This window comes from Diadema setosum, chromosome 10 (assembly GCF_964275005.1).
Source record: "Diadema setosum chromosome 10, eeDiaSeto1, whole genome shotgun sequence".
NCBI lineage: Eukaryota > Metazoa > Echinodermata > Echinoidea > Diadematoida > Diadematidae > Diadema > Diadema setosum.
In genome coordinates, this window is record NC_092694.1 from 13,045,458 (window position 1) to 13,072,801 (window position 27,344).

Here is a 27,344-nt window from a genome sequence, read left to right on the forward strand (position 1 = left end):
AATATCAAGATTATTGGTTAGAAATTCAGATTACCCTGTCCAAGTTATCCTCACACATGTCATAACTGTGGCTAAGATGATGCTGTAAAAAAGTTCCTCATTTGACAATTAATTGAAAACATAAAGTAAAATACTAGCACTGTAAATATTGAAACACTTCAACTCAAACTATTCCCAGTACTAGGGCAATCATGCAAGTTGTACATGTATACATGTATCATACAGTCTAATGCCCTACTTCTCAACCAGTGGGCTGCAAAGCTCTTAAGATAGCTACACTGTCAATAAAAAAAATGAACTAAATATAATTCATATTTGATCTACTACACTGTGGGCATCCAAATACCGGTAATTTGTAGGAGCCAATGTGGGCCTTGGGCTGAAAAAAGGTTGAGAAGCATGGGTCTAATTCATGAAATAGACTGGCTTCACTAGTGGTTGGAAACATACACACAAACACATATATACACAGATTAAAAAGTGAAGACAAGAAGGATACACAGCAATGAAACCCATTATATAGATTATCAATCCATTGATTCTTCCTGACTCAGACACTATGCAGTGTATTGGTGGCAATTCTATACTACAATCGGTCATTCACTACTGCATGAGTATAGCATGAATGTTTGATGGGTTATCATGATACACTCTGTACTTGTGCCATTCAACCTGAATTTTTTATGAACTTATCAAAGCTAACTGCAAAAAGCTTTTATACTCTGATTGCTTTTGTCAGTAGAAAACCCAAACATAAACACAATTTAATCACCAATGAAAAAAAAAACAACAACTACATTTCCCTTCCCAGAAGGAAAAAATAATAGTGCAAAATCCTGGCCTGGGGCAGTTTCAAAAACATCTTGTCAACATACAAAAGTTTGTAATCAAAGTCACAGTGAAAAAAAAAAAAATCCCCCATGAATTCACAGTACTGAATTTCCCACGAGAGATGGAGCAGAAAAAGAAAGAGAGACCGGAAAGGAATGAGACACAAACAGATATAAGGCACTGAAAACTAGTCTTGTGTATATACTCGGAAGATATGTCTATTGCAAATGTGTACAGTTGAACCTCTCGTATCCGGACAAGTCGGGACCGGGGCTCATCCGGATAAGGGATTTGGCCGGATACTGGAGACTCAATGCTTTATACATGTACATACCGTATAATAGAGCTCTATGGTACATACACATACACATGTACTGATGTAGCCCATTGTAGTACCACATGTAGTAATGTGTATACTGCGACCTTTTCATTGTTACACTCAGTAACAGACCCCAAAATAGAGGTTCGTGTTTGCAAGCGGAAATCATTTTCTTTTATAAATTCTTGGGATGACTTACCTAAATAATTATTAAGAAATGTATCAAGTATACATGTAATTCATGTGTGTTTCCTCCCGTAATTATTAAAAAAAGATAAAAAAATCACGGCGAGATTGCGTCCGGATAATAGAGAGATCCGGATAAAGGGAGGCCGGATAATAGAGGTTCAACTGTATTACAATAGTAAAATCAGCTTGTCCTCAATGGTATGGGGAACAGAGCAGATGTGAAGAAGGTATGAGAACATAATACATGTAGGTTCTCTACAGCTAGATAAATACTGCATACGCCATATATTCAAAGTAGCGAGTCCAATGTTTCACGAATTGGGAATTCGCTGTAATTTTGCAGGTGGTTAAATTTGCAATTGTGGAGTACAGTACTGCACTGAACGTAGAAAACTGCGCAGGCCTGTCACATGTTGGGAGGAGAGGTTAATATTTTTGTGTTTTTAAATTTGCGAGTATCATCTGATTCACGAAAATAAAAACCTCATGAAATATTTGGCATTGTACAATACTCAGTATAAAGGAGATAGATACATGTATGTGACTGGGGGGGGGGGGGGAGATGGGGGGGGGAGAGGTGGGGGGAGGGGGCTTACACAGGGAAAGAGAGAAATTTCTTATCAGAGGTGGATGAAGAAAAAAAATAGAAATAAGCATTTTCTGCCCATGAGCAGAGATGAAAACGGAATAGTGGATTTGTATGAAAGCGGAAAGAAAGAAAGAAAGAAAGAAAGAAAGAAAGAAAGAAAGAAAGAAAGTGAGAGAAAGGAGAGAGAGAAAGACAGAGAATACCAAGAAAGAGCATGCAACATACTATAAAATCAGCGCGCCATGTTTTTTACAGTTGAAATATATGTGTACATGTAATGTAATGTGCGAGAGAAGGATTACAAATGGAGGTGGACCAAAAGGGAGAGGGGTAGAGAAGACAGAAAGGTCTATTTTATCTGTGAGTGAGCCAAATATAGCCCATCCGGGAGAGAAGAGCTTGTCGAAGCGGTAGCACAGATTCTCTGAGAGCTCTCTCCCACAATCCTTGATGCATTCACACTTTTTTTTCTTCTTTTTTTTTTGAATACCGAGTATATTACATCAAGAGTAAATGAGATTCACTGAGCTGGGTCAGATAAAAAGAGACCAGTGCGTACTTGACAGTGACACGATGCAAGCCATGTCAGCCAGAGTGATAGTGCAATTTGCAAAGAATGGCATCCTATATACATACAAATGAAAATTCGCTCCAACAGAGGGTCGGAAGATATCCCTTTGGACATTTAATAATTTCCATAGCATATCACTTCTGTATTATATACAGCGTAAACTGGCAATATTACCCTCAGGCTGGTGAACCGACCTACAGAATGAAATGCTTTGACATGAGTACCACTTTTATGAAGGATAACTGGCTCTAGAGTTATTGTTATTCGACCCTTTTTCTTACCATAAATGAATTTAAAACATTTGCCCTATTAAGGAAATCATTAGTTAATCCTTTTCATTTCTTGTACATGTCCTACTACATTGTACATTGTAGTATCTTTTATGATTTACTTGTGAAAATATGTGTAAGACTTTTGTTGATCACATCCTAAAACTTACTGTAAAACGAGGAATGTTCGCATGCATTTTAATTTCGCGAATTTCCTGAGAGCCAAGATTCACAAAATTAAAATGCGATGTGAAAGTTCTTGTCTACACTATACGCACTGAATGTCAATGGCAACTCACGAAAATTTCATGCCGCGAAAAAGGCAGTCGGCCCCAATTCGCGAAAATATCGCATTTAACAATTATATTTGGTAATTACACTTTCAAGAATAATACAGGTATATGTTGTGTATTGTTCACATCATTTCTAAAATTGAAAGTGCTGGCAGAATATCTATATTATGACCAAACAATAGACTATACAAGTATTTTGCTAAAGAATTTAAATAAACTAAATGAATACATGTATTACAACAAATGAAAGAAAGGAAATGCTTCTTTGTATGTGGAGGAAAGATACAGCTGTACATCTGGAGTAAATAGACTAAAATAACTACTGTAAAAGTGGAAATTTTCGCGGTGTTGAAATTTTCGCGCATTTTGCGCAACCAGAAACCAGCGCAAAAATAAAAACACGCGAATATTTTTGCTTGCCATACATTCCTGTGCGTGATGTCTTGATTCCGCGGAATTAAAAACACGCGAAACTCTTCTGACCCGGCCTAGCGCGAAAAATTAGTCGCGCGAAAATATCCACTTTTACAGTAGATGCATAGTAGATGGAAAGAAAGGAACTTACATGGACCAATGCAGACCTCCCAACCTTTATGAATGAAAAACAGGGATGGTTTGGTTCAAAAAATAGGAAAGAAAGGGCAGTCCCCATTCAAAGAGTGTGTTAGTAAATTTAACAAGAAAACTTGTGAAGTCCTATCAAAACAAGAAGTGGGAACCGTAAAAAGAAATTGAAATTCTTTCTTCCAGTTTCAGAATGGTTGAGAGATCTGCCACTGGAAAGATACAGTTGGATAGAGTGAAGGAAAGTTTATGTAATACAAAAGACTGACTGAAGGAAAGTTCTAATGGATTGACAGATGGAAAGACACAAAGCAAATTGATTAAAGGAAAGATACAAAAGTAGATGGACTGGTATTAGAAGATATAAAGTACATGGATTAAACGAAAAAGTAGATGGATCGAAGGAGAGCTACAAAGTAAATGGAACAAAGGTTGAAGATACACAGTACGTGTAGATGGACTGAAAGAAAGTAAGACACAAAGGCTACATTCCAACCAGGGAGGAGAGAAGGAAAGTTTTCTTCTCACCTCCCTTTTACAACTTAGTTTTAATATCATATACTGACATACATGTACTTAAATAGAGAGATATACATGTAGGTGTTGGGAACTTAAAATCTAATATGAATATCTTTATGGCCAACTTCGGGCATTGGCACATATATGAAAATTATATTATATTACTTTCATCTGTACTGCCCCAGTAAAAGCTGATTGGTTTGACCTATTTTTGAGATGAATGAAATGCTGATTTCTTGGTAGTCATGAATAGACAGAAATTGGCGGGGTGGTACTGTACCACATAATACCAACTGGGAAAATAGAATATCAATGATTCTGATGTATTTGGGTCATCAAATTTTCTGTGACAGAAAGACAGATAATTATATGACAATCAACTCTGGCAATTTCAGAAATTGCTAAATCAATTGACCTGTGACTGTGTTTAATACAATGTGCAAAAGAGGATTTTCTAATATTGTTACACTAGTCTGATCAAGAAAGGAACAGTTTTTTAAAGAAAATGTCCTAGATATGTTATGTGTACATGTAGCAGTATCTAAATATTACTTTGCATGGGGATACGTACAGTTTTGTACACATGTACGTATATAATGCAATGAAAAGGTTGATGAAAACTTACAGTAAATAGTTGCATGGATTTTAGCTTATTGCTGTATATATGTTCATCAGGTTGGGTGAGGTTTTGGGGTTGCTTCAGGCCCCTTGGGCAACTCCCTCCTAATGTGGATTATCCCCGCGTTCACATTGGTCCCCGCGACGCGGGGAAAGTCCCGAGCTGTGGGACTTTCTCCTCAAAAACCATAATGTGAACGCTCGCTGGGACTTGTCCTCTCGTCCCCGCGAAGCAAGTCGGGTACGGGGACAAGATTTGGAGGGGAGAGTGACCTTGGGGCGCAATTGATAGCGTCCAGCTGTGGTCATCAAATGTGCGCATACGCTATGCCTGGATTCAAGCGGCAGAGCTCGCTCCAAGCCCCAAAATGCCCCCACAGCTCAGGGACAGATGAGATACCAATGTGAACGGTCAGTTGTAAAAAAGATAAGATCTCTTGTGGCTGTCCCCGCGTTGCGGGGGACCAATGTGAACGCGGGGTATGTGGGCCTAGCCCTCAACTCCCTCCCCAAACCCCAGCCAGCCCCATTGGCAAGCAACACTACTTGTACAAACTACTGTATAATTCCCTTCCTCCAGTGATGATTTCTGCTATTCAAAGTTTGGGCAAAATTCATTCTTCTCTTTTTTTATCACGAAGACAGTGAAAATGTGACAAATTATCAAATTTGTTTTGGGTGGTATTTTGGCCTAGCCCTAACAGCCCCCTAGGGAAACATCACCATCATTTGTACAAATTATGATCTTCTCCCCCATGGATAATTCCTGCTAAGTTTGATCAAATTCGAGAAGCTTGTTTTCAAAAAGAAGATGATGCACACTGCATGATAGATGCCAGACGCCAGCTATTGTAGCAAATGATTGCAATACATACTATAGCTCACTTGAGTCACTTGGCTCAGGAGAGCTAAAGGGCAAGTCCAAGATATCGCGCACCTTACGTATGGGACATTCAGAGATTTCAAACCTCTGAAAAGTAATGAAGGAGCACTTGGATTTTATTGTTTATCATCAGGAGGACTGGTACTCTTGAGAAGAATATTGTGTTTAAGTTTGGTGTCATTTGACCTTGGGTTGATTATTTTATTAAGAAAAATATGCCAACTTACGTATGGGACCAGAGAAAAACTGGATTTTTCAAAATAAAGTTTGAACTGAAAATTCTCTGAAAGTACCTTACTGATCAAGTTCTGTTTGGAAGTGAAGAAAGGTACAATACTGAAGTATCTTTCAGCAAAGTTTCACTGCAAAAGAATAAAGCATATTTTCATGAAGTTGGTTTAATTAACGAAAGTACACCTTACGTATGGGACATGGCTCAACTTACGTATGGGACATTTGTCTTTAGTGCACAAATGCATTCATGGGAATGACTTTAAATTTCCCCATAGTGTCATATTCAGTTCCACAAATCATGCTACAACATGTAACAAATGAAATAGACTTCTAAGTGGGTACTTTCCCGGTTCAGGTACCCAGCAAAAGCTAAAATAAAACAAATAAAAGTAATTACCAATTTACAATTAAATGTCTTAGTTTGGATTCCGTCATGCATTAACACTGTCCTCATGATGTCTACACATGCAGATAATAGTATACTGACACTCTATTTCTAGCCCATTTGTAATTACTCTAGTCAATATTTTTTCATCAAATGAAAAAAAAAATGAGCAAATTCTAGCTTGTGACCTTGATATAGCATACATGTACATGTACAATAACTAATTTGTAGTCTTGATAATTTCAACTTTAGAATCAAATGTCATGTACAATGTATTTGCAGATACAGTTTGAAGTGGGTACTTTCAGTAGCTCTAGGCTTACCTTGCAAGTTGTCTAAGTTTTTATAAAGCTTTATAATTGTTTGAAATGGAGCACAAAACACAACAACAAGAGTACTTCATTTTGCTCTGTAATCATCATGTTTTGCCATGTGAATTTTAGCTGAACTGCAAAATCAATCAAATTTTAATGAAAGTTTTAGATTTTAAGGAGATAGAAGAATGTATGTACCAATGCTGTTTCTGTTTTTTTTTTTTTTTTTCAAATTGCTTGGCTTCGTGTCTATGAAACCAAAGACGACAAAATTTGTGCTACTTTGTACATACATACATGCTTGTGTAGTGATACAGGAAAGATTATCATTTGCACATTCAAATCTAGATTTGAAACACTTAAGTAACTCACTGATCTGCAAATTACAATTTTGAATAAATTCTAATAACCTCATTTGATCATACACTACCAGATTGCAGTGTATGTTGATAATTGTGTAGATGTGGGGTACAAAGTAAGTATGAGTTGATGAAGGTGTCTCAGAGCACATCTGTCTCTTCAAACACAAAATAGAAAAGAAAATTGAATTTCCACATTCATGCAACCACAGAACCAGTATTGATATTGTGGTTTATAGCAAATGTAAACTATAGTCTTCATTTTACAGGATTTTCAGAAATCATGTTCATGACCTTGATAAGTCATGACATATTCTGAGGGTGAACAGTTGAAATATTAACAATCATATCAAAATAAAAAGTACAAGTGTACTCTCATAGGGTTTTTCCTTTGCTATCAACTCAAGTAATGACAAAGTTACCTGCTCACACCTTAAGTGATTTTTCTTTTCAGTAAGACCTATAATGTTGTCATTGATGCGCGCCATAAGCACAATTGTTTTGATTTCGCTTTTGAGGCTGTACAACCTGTGGTACATGCTGAACAGTGTACTGCACCTAAAATGACACTCAGAGAATCCCATTCTTGGACAAAGTCATTTTGTAGAGAGGTAAAGTTGAAAATGATAACTGAATTAAGAAAATGTCCAATATCAAAATGTTAACGGGGAATGTTAATTCAAGACCAGCTGCACAGCCTGTAATGAAAATAAGAAATTACAAGTATAAATGAATATTCTTTATTTTCCTTTCTTAATCATAGAATGACTCAATAATGCTGTCCTTACACTCTCCCTGAGGTCATCTGAGTAGGAGAGGCAGATATATAGACATATTCTTCAGAGTAGGTGCAAAGATAACCATTAACCAAACAAATGTAAGGACATATAGCATCCATGTCAAAAGGCGGTTTTCCCATTCACTTTGCATGTAATGTCCCATACGTAAGGCATTTGTCCCATACGTAAGCAAACTTTAATTAGTTATAAGATGAAGGACTAATTAAATTTCCTCATTTAGTTTTGCTAATCTGGAGTTGAAATGAATAAATTAGAACTTCCTAAAGTATGATTGGTCAATGTTACAAATCTTCAGAAAAAACTTAAAAAAACATACTCAAATCCTTACGTATGGGACACTATGTTCTGGGAAAGTGCATAATTTGCATAATTAATGTGCTGACCTTGTCTTACCAATTGCAGATTATACTAACTCATACAGGGGTCATGTCCATAAAGGAACTAGGTCAAGGACAAATTCAACTGATTTTAGATGAATATTTATAATTTGTCCCATACGTAAGGTTTGTTTTTGATTTATGCAAATCAAGGCCATATTTCTTGCATAAATTTGCATAATTCAATATTTTCTTTGCTGGAAACATATGATTTAACTCTTTGGCTACAAGATGATATCAATAACTTTTTGATAAAATCAAGATGAATTTTGAGCATCTGAGGGGACATTATCTTGGACTTGCCCTAAAAAGAAATTAAACAAGAGATCCAGGGGTCTTGTGCTCACCTGAGTAGTGCAAGCTCACCTTCTACACATGTTTACAAACTCTTAAACTACAGTGTAAAGTGTATATGATAGTATTAACTTTACTCTATAGATCACTTCTGTTTCTATAGATGATAAAAGATTCCATAATTTTGAGGGGTTTGGGTGCCCATGGGGAGCATGCTGCCCATTTGAACAAATTGAGATCCTATCCCCCTAGAGATGCTAGGTCTGTCAAGTTTGGTGAAAATCTGTCATGGGGTTTTCAAGAAGATGAATGTATGTAAAATTTAGGGTCCAACTCGGACCCTCCCCCCTGTATCTGCCATGAACAAACTTGAAACTACAGTCATCAGTGCACTTACCCATAGTATCAACTTTGATCTTGTTCTGGTTCTAGAGAAGAAGATTTTTAAATAAATTCCTCAATTGGGGGGGGGGGGGGGAGTGGGGGCATTGTGCCCACTTGACCAAATCAAGATCCCATCTCCCTAGGGATGCTACCTGTCAAGTTTGGTGAAAGTCCGTCTGGGGTTTTTACGAAGATTAAAATTTAAAAAGCAGTTTAAAATAGCAATAGTTACAAAGGCGCTCACTCTGCTATGTTGACAGTACTGACAGTTGTGAGAAGAAAGCTAGAGAGCCGAGCGTTAACTGGTGCAAGGGCCTTTTGAGAGCTGTGATTATGATTATTAATATTATTCACGAGATATGAAACTCGTCAGACTGACGAGTTAGGTGATACGCTTGGGGTTATCAGATGTCGGTCATCTGTGATCGACAAAGAAAAGAATGTGATATAGACACCTTGAAGTTATAATTGAGTTTGCATGCAAAACCGTTTCCCTAACCTCTCGGCCACGGGACATCCACGGAAATGGTAAGGCAAAAAAGAAATGTATAGATATTACAGGGAGAAAAGTCAATGCCCACTCAACCAACGTGGCCGCGTGAACATGTATTGCATTGCTAGACGGAAATGCGGCCTTGTAACTACTGATGTCGCTATGCCATTTCTGGCAACTTGGGAAAAATACGTGTCGTAAACATAAAACCTATAATCGGCTGGTTTTGATACCTTGCCTTTAATCACAATTTTCAGTGTGATGACGTCATCAAAGTACAAAACAATGATGTGGTCTTGAAAGACAATTGTTCAAAGTACAACACCTTCGTCGTCGTCATTACATATTATGATCAGTTTGACAAAGTCAGCCTGCAAAATTTTGCAGCAGTCGAAGCAATATGGTCTCCAACACAAAAAGAGGGATATGGTGTGTGTGTGTGTCTGTGTGTGTGTATAGGTGCGTTTATATATGAATGTGATTTCTACATGGACGATATATGTAATACAAAATTGAAGAAAAAAAAAGTAAAATAGCTAAGTAATTTGTTTCGTGATCTTGTGGGGTTTGAACCCGCACGTGTGCAACCTCACGTCTCTGAGACGTCGCCTTTAACCACTCGGCCATACGTCTCGACGAGAAAAAAAAGAGGAACGTAAACTTATGTATGTGAAAGATGAATCAGGAATCGTTTTGTCCACATTCCATTCTCATTTTCAGTTTTAAACTGCAAAATTGTCAAACTAATAAGGAGATTTCAAAGAATAACATGCATGATTACTGCAGCTTATTGTCTCAGTTACCACACACTTAAGTTACAGAGGAAATGGAGCAAAATCATCTGAGATAAAGGTGCTTAAACGTTGTCAAGTTAATGCACATAAAAAAAAAAATCACCTCCCATAGAGATAACACGTAAACTTGTCTGATTTTGAGTCTTTACCTTTAATAACAATTTGAAGTATGATGGTAAGTCTTCTTGAACCAAGAGTGTGGAACGCAAGCTTCTACGTGAAAGATGAATCATGACGATCACCCGTGACCGACACATCTTCAAAGGGATCAGTTATTAGAAGTGGAAGCCCTCGTGCCAAGCATATTGTCTCAGCAATTCCAAAGCAATGATACCCTTACATTTATGCATACCATAATTTCCCTCTGAAATCAATGGTAGGTATATTCATGTACAATTGCTTGCCTTGTCCATAAACTTTGCTTTACAAACTTTCAGTGAAACGTGTCATAACATAATTCTGTAACTCCATTAGCAGGGATTGACTTCATAAAGAAAGATATATCAAATTGAACGCTTAGCGCGTATAACTAAGGGGGATTTTAGCCTGATGCTCTGTTCTTCACTGCTCAGATACCAACAACACTCATTACCTACGGCTACGTATAGAGAAACAGCCATGACGAAAATAAGTTATTCCTTTTCTTTGGCAGATAGACACACAACCCCTTTAAACCACACTATAATTGACATGGAGGGACATGAAAAAGTTCATTACTACTACTGAACAGTGATGCCTTCTACTCATGTGGCACAAGATACCTCTATAGCAACATAAAACCTGTCTACAACTCCGTTATTGCGTCAAACAATAACATCCTGGAATTTCAAAGAGATGAGCGAGACGCCATACACCTGGCCTAGAGTTAATTCATTCAGTTGCCATTCCTGCTCCAGTTGAGTTATGCAAATTATTTTCCGACCTGTCTTGTGACAATATAACAGGAACAAACGTAGAGAAAAGGAAAGGGAAAAGGAAAGGTGGCAAGCGGGGCACTGTACCAAGGGCAATTTAAACAATACGTATGATAAATGAAGCAAATCCAACCTAGAGCCTCCGACAAAAAAAAAAAGAGGAACTTGAGCGACTGTGTGTCGTGGGGTAGTATAATTGATAAGATAATACGATAAATGACATCGATCGGAATAAAGCTGAACTGCCAAAAGAAACACAAAGAAAGAGAGAGAAAAAAATGATAGCGTCCTGCGGGTCTCGAACATCTCGTCCTAAGGTAGTGCATAATGACCATGCAGCGCGCTAAGTGACTATAAAGCCACACGGCTGTACCGAAGATTGGATGTGAAATTTATCTTTAATCTTTTTATATATATATATATATATATATATATATATATATATATATATATATATATTTATCTTAAATATTTATACCATATACAACATGAAAAAGTTCATTACTACTACTAAACAGTGATGCTTTCCATTCATGTGGCACAAGATACCTCTATAACAACATATAACCTGTCTACAACTTCGTTATTGGGTCAAACAATAACAACCTGGAATTTCAAAGAGATGAGCGAGACGCCATACACCTGGACTAGAGTTAATCAATTCAGCTCCCATTCCTGCAAGTTATTTAAACATACATGTTCCTACCTATCCTGTTACAGTATAACAATAACCAATGAAGAGAAAAGGAAAGAGCAAACGAAAGGTGGCAAGCGGGACACTGTAACAAGGGGCAATTTACAACATTAAGTGTGACAAAATTAATGAAGCAAACCCAATCTCCAAACTCCAATACAAAACAAGGGAAATAGAGCAGCCGTGTTCACGGGTTACGTACACTTGATAAAGTAATACGATAAATGACATCGGAGTAAAGCTGAACTGCCGAAAAAAAAAGAGAAAAAAAAGAAAGAACGGATAAAAGTCCTGTGGGAGTCGAACCTCTCGCCTTCCGGTATGGCGTTATGAACAACCAGCGCGCTAACCGATTATGCAACATGGCTGTCCTGAAGATCGAGTGCGAAACTTAAATCTAAATACTATCGTGACAGTGTTGACTTGTGATGGCGCTATTCAACTTCCCACAAGTGGCAGCGTGGATTCGATCAATATACAGTTGCAAAGAAAAATTGGGAATCGTTCCGTACAGATTGCATTCTCATTTTCAGTTTTAAATTGCAAAATTGTCAACCTGATGAGGAGATTTGAAAACATAAAATGCATGATTACTAAGCTTGTTGTCTCAGCTACAACATATGTTTCAGAGGAAATGGAGTAAAATCAGATGAGGTAAAGGTGCTTAAACGTTGTCAAGTCAATGCATGGTTTAAAAAAAAATCACCTCCCATAGACATAACACGTAAACTTGTCTGATTTTGAGTCTTTACCTTTAATCACAATTTCTAGTATGATGACGTCATCATATTTCAAAACCATCACATGGCCTTGAAAGGCAAATGTTCAAAGTGCAACATATCTGAATTTGGGGTAATATTGAGCTTAAACAACAGAGATACGAGCAAATGAATGTCAGAAACAGTACCTCAAAAAAATCAATTCCACTTTTTTGATTTAAAATGACGATATGATGACGTCATCGCGTATTCCTGGCAATACTGATACTTGGAATGTTACTTACAATTCATATACTTTTGAAATATGCAATAGAAATATAGGGTCAACGGACGATTTAAAGAGCTATGGCGAAATAAACAAAGACATGTTTTTTCACTATATTTGCAGAAAGACGCGCACGCGGAATTTCAACTTTGACGCCAGTGCATTCCTTTGTTATAGGTCGTAATCGATCGGAAATCAATGGATATTATTACTCAAAGTATCAGGAATCCAAATCAGTCAAAAAAATTGCATTTTCATGTTGCTTACGGGCTCTGCGCGCGAAATTGCGCGGACGGACGCGCACGCGAGAAAATGTTTGAAACGCTTAAAATTGTCTGAAACTTCGAGATTTCCCATTGGGAAGTCGTTTTGAGCCTTTTAAAATTTTGACGCGCGCTTACGCAAACGTAATGATGACCTGTGTAACTAGCGTTAAAAAGTAAGATAGAGCGTGACCTGAACTTCATGTCCACCGAAAATGATACAGAAATTACATCTAGTTATGAAGTTATGATCGATCATGTGACAAGGTCCGAAAATCACAAAATGGCACCTAGATGACGTCATAGATATGTAACTGTCATGAAAACCTTATTGTGGCTAGATTTTGTCATGAGACATGTTGACTGAAAATGTCATGTTATTTCGTAATGTCATTCTTGAGATATTGACGACACAAAATTGTCCAGAAAGAAAGAAGAATAAAAAAAAATAAAGAGAGATTTTGACAATCACAATAGGTGATACGCTGATAGCGTATAACCTAATTATATGGACAGACTGTATGCACCACTCCTCCTGAAAAAATAACTTAGTCACTTTGACTAATAAAATTACTAGATCTGCGACCATCGACCCTGGGCACAAAATATGTATTATGAATGAACTTTTTTTAGATGGCACTCTGTTGATTGACTGTGGTTTTTGTTTATATCCAATGCCGGTAGCAAATTTAGTAATAATTTAAATTCAGTAGTGTAGAAATTTCGATGTACAGTTATCTCTGGCCGGTGGCTTGACTAGTTTTGCGTAACCACCTTCTGCTTGCTCCACTTGCGCTCACTGTAGTGGGACAACCTTTGACAACGGCTAACAGGGATCTTGCCCTAATTACCATCAGGGCAAATTTATGGAAAGTGTTTGGTACATGTATGTACCGGTAACCCAGCAAACTGCAAAATCAGGGAGGCAGTATTTACGTACATATAATGCAGCACAAGGGGGAAGTCTCCAAGTCAAACTCTAAGGATTATATAATTATCAACATATTTTACAAGTTTGGAAGTCAGCTATCAAAACTCAGTTCACACTGTCAGTGTTGCACAGACATCTCGATGTACATACTGGTCACATGACCATAATATCGCTTTTACTTGCAGTATACATGTACAATTGTACCTCACTCTCAAGGTACATTCACACTGATGGTGTAACTGAGGTAATTTGCGTAGTATTTTTTACCCTACAATGTGAATGAAAATATACATCATGAAATACATTGTGAAATACAGATGACTCCTGTTTCAACAAAGTCTTCAGGAGTGGCAGTTTCGTTTATCATTTAAATATAAATATCATTACAGCTGCACGGCAGAGTATAAGATAAACAATTTCAGAACCTGAATCTGACTTCATAGTAAAAAATTTGTCACTATAGTATACCGTGTTTGTTATAAAGGGAGTGCACTGTACAGTACCCAAGGGGGGTAAATTCAAACTTCCAATGAAATACAATATGCTTGTGAGATTTGAAGGAGATTTGAAGTGTGAATTATGTCATGAAAGACAGACACTATAACAGTGTAGCTCTCAGGTGACCTAAAACTTTATGTCTACACTTGTTGAAGATATAAATGCACGCAATGCCAGAAATATTACCAGAAATATCACAGCATACATATGTACGTACATGAATGAGAACAGCACCAAGAGAAATACCAAGTCTTACCCTGGTATTTCAATGAGAATGGTGACCCCAATACCATGTTAATTCTAAAGTACATTGTAATTAATCATACGAAATGCCACACTAAGTCTTTTTTCCCCCGTGAAAATCTCATTTGACATTTCACATTCTATTCCATTGCCCCCAATTACTGCATGGCTTCATTTCATGCTCATAAATACTAGATGAGCATGCAGACAAGACTAGCTCTGTACAACAAACACCTCCCCACATCTTTTTTCAAGATTCTCATCTTCATTTTGATAGCCTCACCTGGTTGCCGTGGCAGCGAGACCTCACATCTTAGCGGTGCTTTTGGCGGAACCTTGATGTACGTCTGCAAGTTGTAGAATCTGCATGAGGGACAACCAGAGACCAAAAAGGTCAAAAGTGAAAATGGTATTAATAGTGAATGCACTTAGTGTTCTGGATCTTGAATGCACTTGTGGAGTAAACTCAACATTTATCATGTCACATTTCCTTCACTGGCTTGCAGAAAAATCTTTTACAAATTCCCATTTTAGAAATGGTCTCGTAGGGAAGAAATGCATTTCTTTTCATCACATTTCTCTCGAGTTGAAATGAATGAAGGAGCTACAGTCTGCAAAAACCACTGAACACAAAAATGATTGCTGAAATATTTTTACCAAAAAAGACAGAAATGATGCCTGAGTTGTAAGGCAACAACGCTATTAAATGTATAACCTGATCTGTTAAAACTCACTGTGACACATACATTGCAGGCCTATATGGAAAGTGATTGCAACTGATTATTGCTTTGAAAAAAAAATGATATCAAACAAAACTTTATATTCCCTGTATTGTACTTTTATTCAAACATGATTTGCCACTAGAGTGGACTTTTTTCTTTATAGGAATAATTTGATTTAAAACACCATCAGCACATACGTCAAAGCTGAATTAGGCACACATTTTTCCAACCGATGTGTGTAATGGCCTGGAATTTACTCTCAGCAATCTCAGCCATGCCGCTTAGGTAGCCTAGAATTTTAATTAGTCTAACAGATTTTATCTTATAATTTCACGTTGGTTGTACAAGTATACCAGTACTTGCTATTGCTAGTGCATACCATACTTGTACCAGGGAGGTGCACCTCCCTGCTTGTACACTGTACAATGTACATGTACTTTATCACACTCGACCAGGCATGCATGACACATACAGGTTATTTTGTGTGTAAACATCAACCTGTATTATAAGTGTCTGTGTATGAACAATACACATTTGTACACATTTACACGTACACATAAAACAGGAACACAGACAAACAGACAAACACACACACATGCATATTTAGATTTGTTTCACTACCTACATAAAATTATAAATACACTTGTGTGGTGGACACAAATAAAAGAAGGTCAAGTTCCATACTGTATAAAGCACCTGAAATAATCAAATAGGTCAGAGTATTAATACCCTGGTATCAGAGTGGATATTACATTTGGGAAACTAGTTTGGAGAAACATCGTGAAGCTAAGCTTTAATCCTGTAAAGCATACAACTTTCAAGAATGTAGTTTACTGAGATTACCAATGCTTACTTTCATAAGCCATCTATAGTTCAAGGTCAAGCTCATCAAACTGGAAATGCAGACTCAGTCTGATGAATCATATGATGGAAATGCAATATTTGCATCAATTATAGAATATTGCCCCGGGCGCTCTCATTAAACTATGGAACCTTTCATGGCGATACGATGGTTGTGGCATCTGAGATGTTACCTCAAGGCCAATACCAATGTGCAGGTGGCTACATAGAATGGATTGAAACATAGTGAATGTATTGAGACAATTTACATTTGTAATACTCATTCCAAAAAGGCATCCTTAATTCTCTCAAAGGAGAATTCATCTTGAGTACAAGTCTTCTTTAATCAGATAAAAGTGGTGCAGCAACAGTTTGAGCAAATAAGAAAATCATAAGACTATTATGATGTCAGGAGTCAACTATGGTATCTCAAAGAAACTATAAAGTAACCTGCTGAAAACCAAACTTGTACTGTTTTTCGTAAAGATTACTTCAATACTATACATCCAATTCAATATAGGCATTTAGCAGCAGCAAAATAAAGCGACGTTTTAAATTTTGACAGCAAACTGGATCAAATTCTAAGTGGTGTGCACATTTAGAATTAAAGTAATGACATGAAGTCATTGAATGATTTAAAGGTCTTAATAGGTTAAAGGCATTAAACTTTTTTAGAAGTTGTAGAACCTGAGTACCGTATGTAAGACCCTGAGCTCTAGAAGAGCAAAATTGTGCACATCAGTCCGGCTACTACAATGCATTTATGAAATGAAATGAAATGATTGTATTTAATATTTTGCACTGAAAATGTACAGATAATCAAGAGCCACTCCATGTCTGGATAAGAGAGTGATCGAGAAAAGAGATGACCTGATAACCAAGGTCGGAATGTATGCGAGTGTTTGGGGAAACTTTCCCTTTAAAGGAGCACACTAGACTACTGCAAACTGGGAATGACACTGGGCAGGGTAATACGATCCCTGAGTCATGCCCAGAATATATTTGCTTCTTTGGGGGGATGGGATGGGAGGGGAGGGGAATTGGCGTGTCCCATCACATGAAATTATATGGTGTCTTAAACGCCACGCACTACTGGGGCCACATCAACAGATCCAGTCGTAGAACAACAGTAGGACTTTGATACACCATGTGTATGAGATATCATCTGCGACACACATGGTGGTGCGTGTATTGGCTGTATGAGTCACTGGGTATCACTGATAATGCTGTAACAACCCCGCTCCCCCCCCCCCTCGAATTCTTTTCACGTCCAAGGTTCGTCCACTCCATCTACATAACTGAAGAACCCACTCTAGACAGATCAACAGTATGATCAGGCTGCTACATTGTAGTTCATATCATAAATCTGCTTGGCCTCTGGTACCACTGGGAGGAATGCCATCCAAATATACAGTGTACACTTTGTACAATAAGTAGCAGTAGCAACCCTCATTGGAACTCAACCGTAATTTAGTCTTTAAATTGCGGACAAATGTAGCCAAACTTGTATACATATGAAGTGGCAAACAAATGTAACAAGTAAACATGAGCTACTAACTGTAAACAGACAATCAAACATAATAATGTGAATGTCTCAATGCTTGGAATACATACAGGTTCAAGTGATGCCGGTTGTCAAAACCATGTAGCCGACATTTATTGTACAGTACTTGTACATGCTACACTTGTACTTCATCAGGAGTAAATAGAGCACATTTGCATAGTTTGTAATAAAGATGAAAACAACTACTGTGGCAGCCCACAGATTGTGACCTTGACTATACAAATCCTATCAGGGGTACAAATGTATCTTGCTATTTATATGCCTGGATTGTCTGTGCAGAAGTCAATTTTCAACGATATTCCATTTGATGCAAAGAAAAAAATATGATTTTTCTTTTTAGAAATGTCTGTAAAGGCATCAATTTCCCTATACAGCAAAGGGTGGGCATGTTAGGGGATGCCAACCTTGCATCATAACAGTAGTGTGGTATGTTCTTTTTAGGGCTGCAAAAGGCATGTTTGGCAGAAAACCAGTGATTTTACCTTTCAAGCATTATACATGCATACAACAATGTAGTACAATTTAGGAAAACAGTACTTTCAACTAAACCTGCAGTATTTTTGGCACCCTTGCCCCCTCGCCCCCCCCCCCCCGAAAAAAAAAAGAAGAGAAAAGAAAAAAAAGCAAAGGTACAAAATGCTGCAAAAAAAGTAAACAGTTCATGACATCTCTGCATGCTGTATAACATCAGTCAGCCAAACCTGCACATAGTGACCACTCAAGGAAAACATAAAATGCACTTTGTGTTTTCAAAGTGGAAAAGGCATTGTATGAATATCAACTGATGTTGTTGCCTTTAAAGACATATGATCACTATTGACTACTGTAGCTGATTTATGTTTAATCTAATTTCATCAAGTCTATAACACATTACAAACATGCATGCATATCTTCCATTCAAACACAGCAGAAGATTCAGAATTTACTATAAAAGTGGATATTTTTACACGAGTAATTTTTCGTGCTTGGCCGGGTAAGATGAATTTCGCATGTTTTTAATCCTGTTCTAATCATGACATTAAAAAGTGGAACATTTGGCATGCAAAGGTATTTGTGTGCTTTTATTTTCGCACCAGCTTCTGGTTGTGCGAAATGCATGAAAATTCTACACCACGAAAATTTCCATTTTTACTGTACAGAAACTACAGAAGTTGTACCTGTTGTGCTCAGAAATGAATGAGTGCAGAAACGAACTGTTTTTAGTTTCTTTTACTCTATGGAAGCAAATTGGTTATCCCCCCCCCCCCCTCCCCATAGACAAGTTGTTGTGTGAAACAAAAGAAAGTATTGTGCACATGTAACTTTTTAATACAAACAGAAAAGTTCACCCTGAAGTTTGCAACTGTTGAAAAATCACAGCAAAATATTGCCCACCTTATTGTATTAGAACTGCATAAAAACAGGTGACATGCATTTACGTGGGGATATCAAAGTGGCCACAACAGGCATAGGGTCACTACAACTGTGGGGATTACAATTTGTATATTCACGGTAGACTAATATATTTTACAAAAAGAAGAAAACAAATATTTAGCTGATGCTTGCCCCTATAGTGAGATACATTGTAGTGTAACTCCCACCATTTCAACAACAAAACACACAAAAAGTAAATACATTTGACGATACACCATGTACACAGTGTACCCATGGTACAATGTGATGCCAGCAACAGTCTTTTTTTTTTCTCCCTCTCTCTCAATAGGAATAATATAATACACTTTTTCAATACCAGATTTAATGAATTTTAGGCATGTATTCAAACAGATTTGTAAGTTTTGTTGTTTTTCCCCCTATTTGTTGATGTCACTCAAATGCTCTGATTTTTATGTGTGGCTTTGTTGAAAGCAAAAGTACTTCCTGGAACTGTGTATTTACTGCCTATAGGCTGGACAGAATCATCTGTTTCAGACGCCTAATGATGCTGATGAAATGGAGAAAATGGCAACAACTGTCTACTTTGACAGGTATTGCTCATTACACAGGGGAATAATGAATACACTGCAATTGCAGCAGTGTAATCATAATTAAGGTTCATTGTTCTGTGTGATAGGGAACACAGCATGCACAATACAATTTGTACACAATGGCCCGAATTCACGAAGGTGGTACAAATAAAACCATGGTTTAAACCATGGACAAAAACCATGGAGCGCCAAGTGTCGCACGGAATATTTCGTTACGAAATTGGTCATTTCGTCGACAAAATGACCGTTTCATTAACGAAATTATCATTTCATGGACGAAATGTTCATTTAGTTACAAAATGTTATCATTTCGTTACAAAATAATAATTTCATCGATGAAATGACTGATTTCGTAACGAAATGTTCCATGCGACACTTGGCGCTCCATGGTTTTTGTCCATGGTTTAAACCATGGTTTCATTTATACCACCTTCGTGAATTCGGGCCATTAAGTATAATCATTGTCAGCAAACATTTTGTACAAGTATTACTAAAGGTCGAATTTTTCTGTGCCATCACGAGAAAAGAATCTGCAACAGAGGCTGAAGAATTAATTGTTCAACTTAATCAAAGACGTTTCAGCTGACAAAAGTCCATGTTTTAAAAAGATACAACTTAAAAATTGTGGGGAATACATTGTATTAAAATATCAAAAAATTGTTATCTTTGCTCACTGAGCTACATATGATATGTGAAGTGTTCAAATGCATTACAAAAACTTTAGAACAGAAAAGTTTGTCATGTATGCTGTCAATATAGTACATGATGTTATGAACAACTACACTGCATCACTGTGCTCATAAATGCCGAACTGAATGATTTACACTTAGGTCCCTACCCAGTGGGACCCACATTCCAACACTACTGTTTATGAGCAATACTGAAGATGTATACTGGGCATCAAAACATTTAGGCTTTTTGATGCATTTTATAATAAATAATATCCAGCATCAATTTTCAACAACAATTTGCCATAGCTTCACCATGTATAAAGTAACAACTTAGGTAGCAGATCTTACAACCAAACTTCAGTTTGTTTACATGTACAGTATCTTAGAATCTTTTTTCTTACTGGCTGCAGTGACAAACAATGTACAGCAAATAAAATAAAGATGAACTCTAAACTGAACAGAAAGTAGTGTTGTACAATCTGTGTCACAGTTTTCTCTACCAAGAAGTCAAGCTGAAATGAATGAAAAAAAAAAAGGCTGAAGTGTCCCTTAGGATCACCTCTTCAACAAATAAGTTGCTTCCCCTTAAAATCTCTCCTTTTCCCCAACCACAACAGAATCTTTTGGCTGTTTCAGGGTTACCGTGGCAATAGAGGAAATCCAATTCCCACTCAGTGGGTAGCATATATCCAAATCAATTTATCGAGCAATCAATCATTCTATCCACTTTCTATTTATATCCATCTATCTACAATGTATTTCATTAATTGATTTATCTCACAGTCTACTACTTGTACGTGCATAGACAACATATTGGCAGGATGGTATGCATTGATTTCTTTAGGACTTCAGACTCAAATCTGATAGATGGTTAAATTCATTTGATTGCTTTTTTTTTTTGTCTGTTTTCTTTATACAGGAGCAAGAACTTTTAAAACACTTTGGTAGCATCAGGAATTTATCTACAGTGTATTGCAAGACACCCACACAGGCTTGTATTTTACGTACACCTGTAATTACACTTGATGGTACCGGTACTCAGTACCAAGGTTATGTACCCTACTTTTACTGTGTAGTGTTGAATAGCTAACATGCCAGATGACTTTTAGATTTTTTAATTTGAATTTAATGAGTGTATACATTGGATATCCCTGGTATACTTGTACAGACATTCAGGATTTAAAGTGCTTGGGATGAGGAATACAATTTGTAAGAATGTTTTCTAAACTGATAACAAATCACAATGAACAAGGATGATGACATGCAGTATGTAGCTTTACATTTATGCATGATTGGGTACAGAAGCAGAACTAAAGAAGAAAGCATGCATACAAACTCTACACAATGAACTTGTTATTATACAAAAGCAAGTAGAAAATCTTGAGGTGGATTACCAGTACAGTGCTACAAAACAGTACCGTACTGTAAGCCTCTCAAGTGTACACATGGTCTCCGTGCTGTAATGTCATCATCCTTGTTCAGTGCACTATAACTGTAATTGGGGTTTTTCAGAGTATTGGTTTGTAAATCTGCTTTAATATTAATAGGGGCACAATGAATTCCACAAAACTACAGTATGGCACTAACAATTTATATACTTTCCAATACATGATGTGTAAAAAAATTGTCTGGAATGCCCCTTCGGGATGGCACCTTGATATCAAAATGCAATGTGTACCTCCTCCTCATAGGCAACATAATACTGTATTAAAAAGTGTACATTTTCGCGGTGTTAAAATTTTCACGCATTTTGCGAAACCAAAAACTAGCACGAAAATAAAAGCACACGAATATTTTTTCATGCCATCGATGTTCTAGTGGTTGATGTCTTGATTCCGCGGAATTAAAAACACGCGAAACTCTTCTCACCCAGCCAAGCACGAAAAATTAGTCACACAAAAATATCCACTTTTACAGTACATTGCACTCCCGTTTTAACCACAAATTCAGGTCCCAAAATTATCTTCACTGACACGTGTCTACATGTATGGTACAAAATTTGCTTTATAATGAATATTCAAGGTTAGAGAGAATTTTTTTTTATTGTGAAGTCATTTCCGAGCACCACTGACAAAGAAAAACAAAAGAAATGTCCTCCATAAATAATGAAATTATGCAGATTGCTTGCAAAAAAAAAAACCAAACACATAAATGTAGGAGAACATAGTGTTCTGCATGATAGGCGAATGCTTCACATTTAGTGACATATGGCTGCTGGTATACAGAAATTGCTTTGTATCCCCTGCCTGTGTTATGCACTTTTACTGAGAACTTTTGTCGATACAATCTACTGTATAATGAAATGAGGTTCATTGTTATGAACATTCATGGCATCTCAATATTTCTGAAAGTTCACTACTCCAACAATGATAGGAATCATCATCATTCTGAAGTTTTAATAGTCGTAATATGATACACCATAATGGTTGTTAATCCAAAAGACAAAAAGTATGAAAAAAGGTGAGTTCACTAAACAGAACTGAACATTACAATCCTTATATCGTCTTCAGATAAATGAACCTTTGGGATAAAAAACTTTTTTTTTTCATTATTGGATTATTTAGAAACCTTCAGAATAACAAACCTTTTTTTTTTTTAATTTTCAAACTTACAAACGTTTGGAACAATGAACTTTCTAACTTTCAGAATTATGAATTTTGGGAATGAATTTTTTGGAAGAACAAAGCTGCGGAATAACAATCCCCATTTCATTTTCAGTCAACAAACCTTTTGGATTAACGAATCCTAGGTATAATTGAACTTTGTACATTGAATGAGCCTTTAGAGTAACCAGTCTTCAGAATAATGAAATTTTTATAACCCTAGGAACCTTCGGAATGACAAACTATAGTTAAATCCTAAACTATGACTTTTTATACAGAGTATAGAATGTGTTTTGAAACTAGGCCTGAAAATACAAACAGCTAATGTTAATACACTGTATGCTCTCTCTTTGATGATTAAGATGAAAATCGTGAGATTCGATGTTCTACACAATGTACTAGCATGCCATTTGGCATTGCTTTCCAGCATTATAGACTTCTATGTCGTGTATTCAATACACTAAATACATGCATGGTTTGTGTGTTTTCTTTATTTGCTGTATTTGTTCAGTTACTTGTATTTTGTTACGATGAAAGAAAACTGCTGTTCCTGAGGACTTCATCATCATGGGAGTGCACTGTAGTTGGCCACATGAAGACAAAGTACAAGGTATGTTGTGTGGAATTTATTTTGTACACCGTACAAGTTGCAACTAAATTTATACGACTAACAACAAAGCTATAACTGTCATGACATTCACACACAAGAAAAGCTTGAGAGCCATTGAAATAGGTGTTGAATTACACAATGTAAATGTGCACTTCATTGTTCACAATGAAAACAAAGTGGGAAAGATAAATTAAATGCTAGTCCAACATGTCCACATTAGTTTTACTGCTTTTGAAAACAGAGAATGGCTTTATGTAGTAGTCTACATGATGTTGCTTTTGCTTCTTTTGTCATTTTATTTTCATAAGATAGCCAATTGATGTTTCCTGGCTGAATCTCATGCTTTATTCATCATGACAGGGCTGCCAACTCTCACGCATTGAGCGTGAGACTCACGCATTTTGGTCCTTTCTCACTCTTAAAACTTTATTTCATTTGCATGCATTGCTATTGATCTCACTCATTTTGACTCCTAAATTATAGCATTGCCCTATGGGAGTCTCACTCTCAACTAGTTTCCAGTGTTGGCAGCAGCCCTGTCATGAAACATTTTTTTTTTTTTTTTCAAAACAGAGGTTATAGAGCAGGTTTCAAACTGTCAGCACTATGTAGATCTACAACCAGTTATTAGTCCCAGTACAAGAATGTGGACATGTGGAACTGAAGGTTTGTTTATCATAGCTCACCCTCTCTGGAACAGGTCTATGTTGTGAAAGCGTTCCAGTTCCACAGAGAATTCTATGGTTGCCTGTAAGTCCAACATTCTGCTGTTCTTGCCGTTTCCCTGCTACAGAAGAAGTCCTCTTAGTGGATTGTTATTCCATGTTTGCGTTGCAATTTTTTTTTTTTTTTTCACTGGGATTGGCCAAAAAAACACATTTCTGCAGGTACTCGATCAGCATGCCATCACTGCCAACTGAAGACCATGTTCCTGAATGAGAAAATATAAAAGGATACAGAGCCACTAATAATATCAGAATACAGTATTAACTATGTTATAAGTTACCTATGGCCTACAACTTCATTTAACCTTACATTCCAACAAAGCCAAGGGAAAATACGACTACAATACAATATGTAGATTCTCGACCTCTCCAATGGTTAGAACCACTAGAAACCTAGATCTACATAGGTTAGGCCTTCATCTGTCTGCCAAGCAAGAGGGGTTTTCTATACTTTAATGGAAGAAGAAGAAGAGGAAGAGTAAGAGGAGGAGGAGGAGGAGGAGGGAGGAGGAGGAGGAGGAAGAGGGAGGAGGAGGAGGAGGAGGGGGAAGAGGAGGAGGAAGAGGAGGAGGAAGAGGAGGGGGAAGAGGAGGAGGAAGAGGAGGAGGAAGAGGAGGGGGAAGAGTAGGGAGAGGAGGAGGAGGAGGAGGAGGAGAAGGAAGAAGAAGACACGGGCCTCTTCCTCACCTTGTACAGTTGTAGACTATCTACCTTAGTAGATATTAATGTAAGTTGTATTTCAAACTAAGGCACGGACTGGACTTCCGTACAAATAATGTAGGGCCTACATAGGAGGCAGTATATAAATTTATACTAGCGTAGTCTATAGCGGTACGACAGCCACAGGCTAGGCGATGTCCCGAGCTAAGCAGGATCTTGAAGACGCTCTAACCAAGGAGGTTCAAGAGAATGGAGTCACAACTGTCATATTTCCTTTGAAGTCACGTTTGATGCCGCCACTCGAAAGTATTTGAGGCATGTGGGAAACTGGATCTGCCGCGCAGATAGGAAGACAATTGACTCATGTCTCATTGCATAATCATCAGCCACTTTCTAACGAAAATATGTCTTTGTGATGGTAATTACTTTTCGCCATCCCTACTTATAAAAGATAGGTGGTAATATACTGGTATATACTGGTAAAGACACGAAGATGCGCGAACAGAAATTGCGCAAAAAATGACGAAATGAAAATGAAAATTACTCGACTGGCCGTGCCCGGCCACTAATCTGATATATCTATTAATACACTATATAATTATAGGCCTACTCGAAGATTATTCCATATCAGTTTTATTTGGAGGAATCAAGTGGAAAAGCGATAAAACCGGCTTTCCAGGAGGGTACAGTTTTAAACGCTTTCACATGATACAGCTCTGATATAGTCCCCACCATAGGCCCTACCGCAGTGCGCGTGCACCCGCGGACTAGGGTTAGGGTATTGACCGATTCGGGTTCGTTGAGGGCAGCAGACATTTTATGGCACTGGGCGCAGCCATGAGCTCAAATTGCGGTGTCTCAGCCGACCCCCCCTGCTCTCCCCCACCCCACGGGCAACATGTTTATTGCGCACTTGTAACAAAGGTTCGCGCACTAAGCAAGCATTCGCGCACTCAGTACGAGACGCCCATTGGCTAAAGCAACCATTTTTTCATTCTGCGCGCGTGAGAGGGGTGGGGAGAGAGAAGGGGGGGGGGGGGTCGGCTGAGACACCGCAGTAATGGCGCTGCCCATGCCAAAAATACACATAGCGCGTCACAGAATCGGTCAATAGGGTTAGGTAACCCCGTCGCGGGGCGCTGTACCCTTTACGGTACGTATCTGTCCGTATGGGGTCGCTGCTGCGGTTAAGGGTTAGGTAGGGTTGTATTTAGTACGGACACGCAGCGGTGGGGACTATATCACGATTATGCCTCTTCAGATTGCTCAGCAAGACGGCGGCATCAAACCCCGCCACTAAAGCAAAGGCACAGATGCACCTGTGGAATTTGTACATCAATAGAAAAGTGACAACTATTTGAATAATTACAGCCAGTTGGAACTCCATCTCTTAAACCTCCTTGCTCTAACGTTAGAGTGCATGCATCAATGTACAAACCGGGCCGGGTACGAGTGAACGTAAACACTGACTTACCAATACTAGGCTGTGTGCAGTGTGGTACTGTACGTAATCGGAAAGGCTTCCCCGAACTTCGGGCCGAAGTGTGAAACCATGGATCACCGACGAAGGAACAACAATTGAATTTTGCACACAAGTTTAGCCCCTAAATATCGGCAGATTGTTCATGTGTGTGTGTTGGTCCAAGACCAACATCATATGTATCCGAATTCCGAATCCAACAAGCAGTAGAATCAACTGGCAAATTAGTGGCAGCTCACAATTCTCGTGATGAGGTATACCGGTAGGCCCTACTTGTATGCGATCGACGATGTCACGTCGGGATCCGAGTACATGTACATACATACGTTATTGAATGCACATAGTACGCACGTACTACCTACTGTACCGTTACAGGTACAGTCGTATGTGCTAGCTATGCTAGCTAGCTGGCATGCAGTTATCACAATCACGATCACCAATCCATTGAAGTTCGCTCGCTACATACTCCAGTACACGCACTCTCCAGCCGGTAAAGCGGACGTGCGGCCAAGAAAGCTCAATAGATTTTAGCTCGTCCAATGCTAGTTTCGCCCAAAGATTGGCCAGTTCAACTCCGCGGTTCAAGTTCAAGTTCAAGTTCAAGTTTATTAAAAGTTTCCACAATACAAAAATTACATAAGAACAATAATATGTAACAAGGAATACATTGTTGAATATGTGATTAAAACAATTTGCAGAATTGAATATAAATTGACAATGCATGTAGATGCATATAGATGTAAAGTGGAGGGGTCTTAGAAAAGCAAGCTTGTATAATAAGAACCCCTGGAAAGGCAAGTTAAGACATGTAATATAATAACTCACTACTATATACAAACATTAAAGCCATAGAATAATTCTAGTGGAATTCCTCAATCCCTCACACACACACACACACA

The 27,344-nt window shown here is 37.8% G+C and overlaps 1 protein-coding gene across 1 annotated transcript in view; it reads right to left on the reverse strand.

Annotated features, from left to right (window-relative positions):
- LOC140234045 (protein FAM135A-like) overlaps positions 1-24,407 on the reverse strand; it is a 46,094-nt gene extending 21,687 nt beyond the window's left edge. The window contains exons 1-2 of the mRNA XM_072314127.1: positions 24,267-24,407; positions 14,890-14,969 (exon numbers count right to left, since the gene is read on the reverse strand). Coding sequence (XP_072170228.1) covers positions 14,890-14,969; positions 24,267-24,343 — 157 coding nt within the window. The 5' untranslated portion in view covers positions 24,344-24,407. The remainder of the gene's footprint in view (positions 1-14,889; positions 14,970-24,266) is intronic.
- Positions 24,408-27,344: the final 2,937 nt, after the last annotated feature.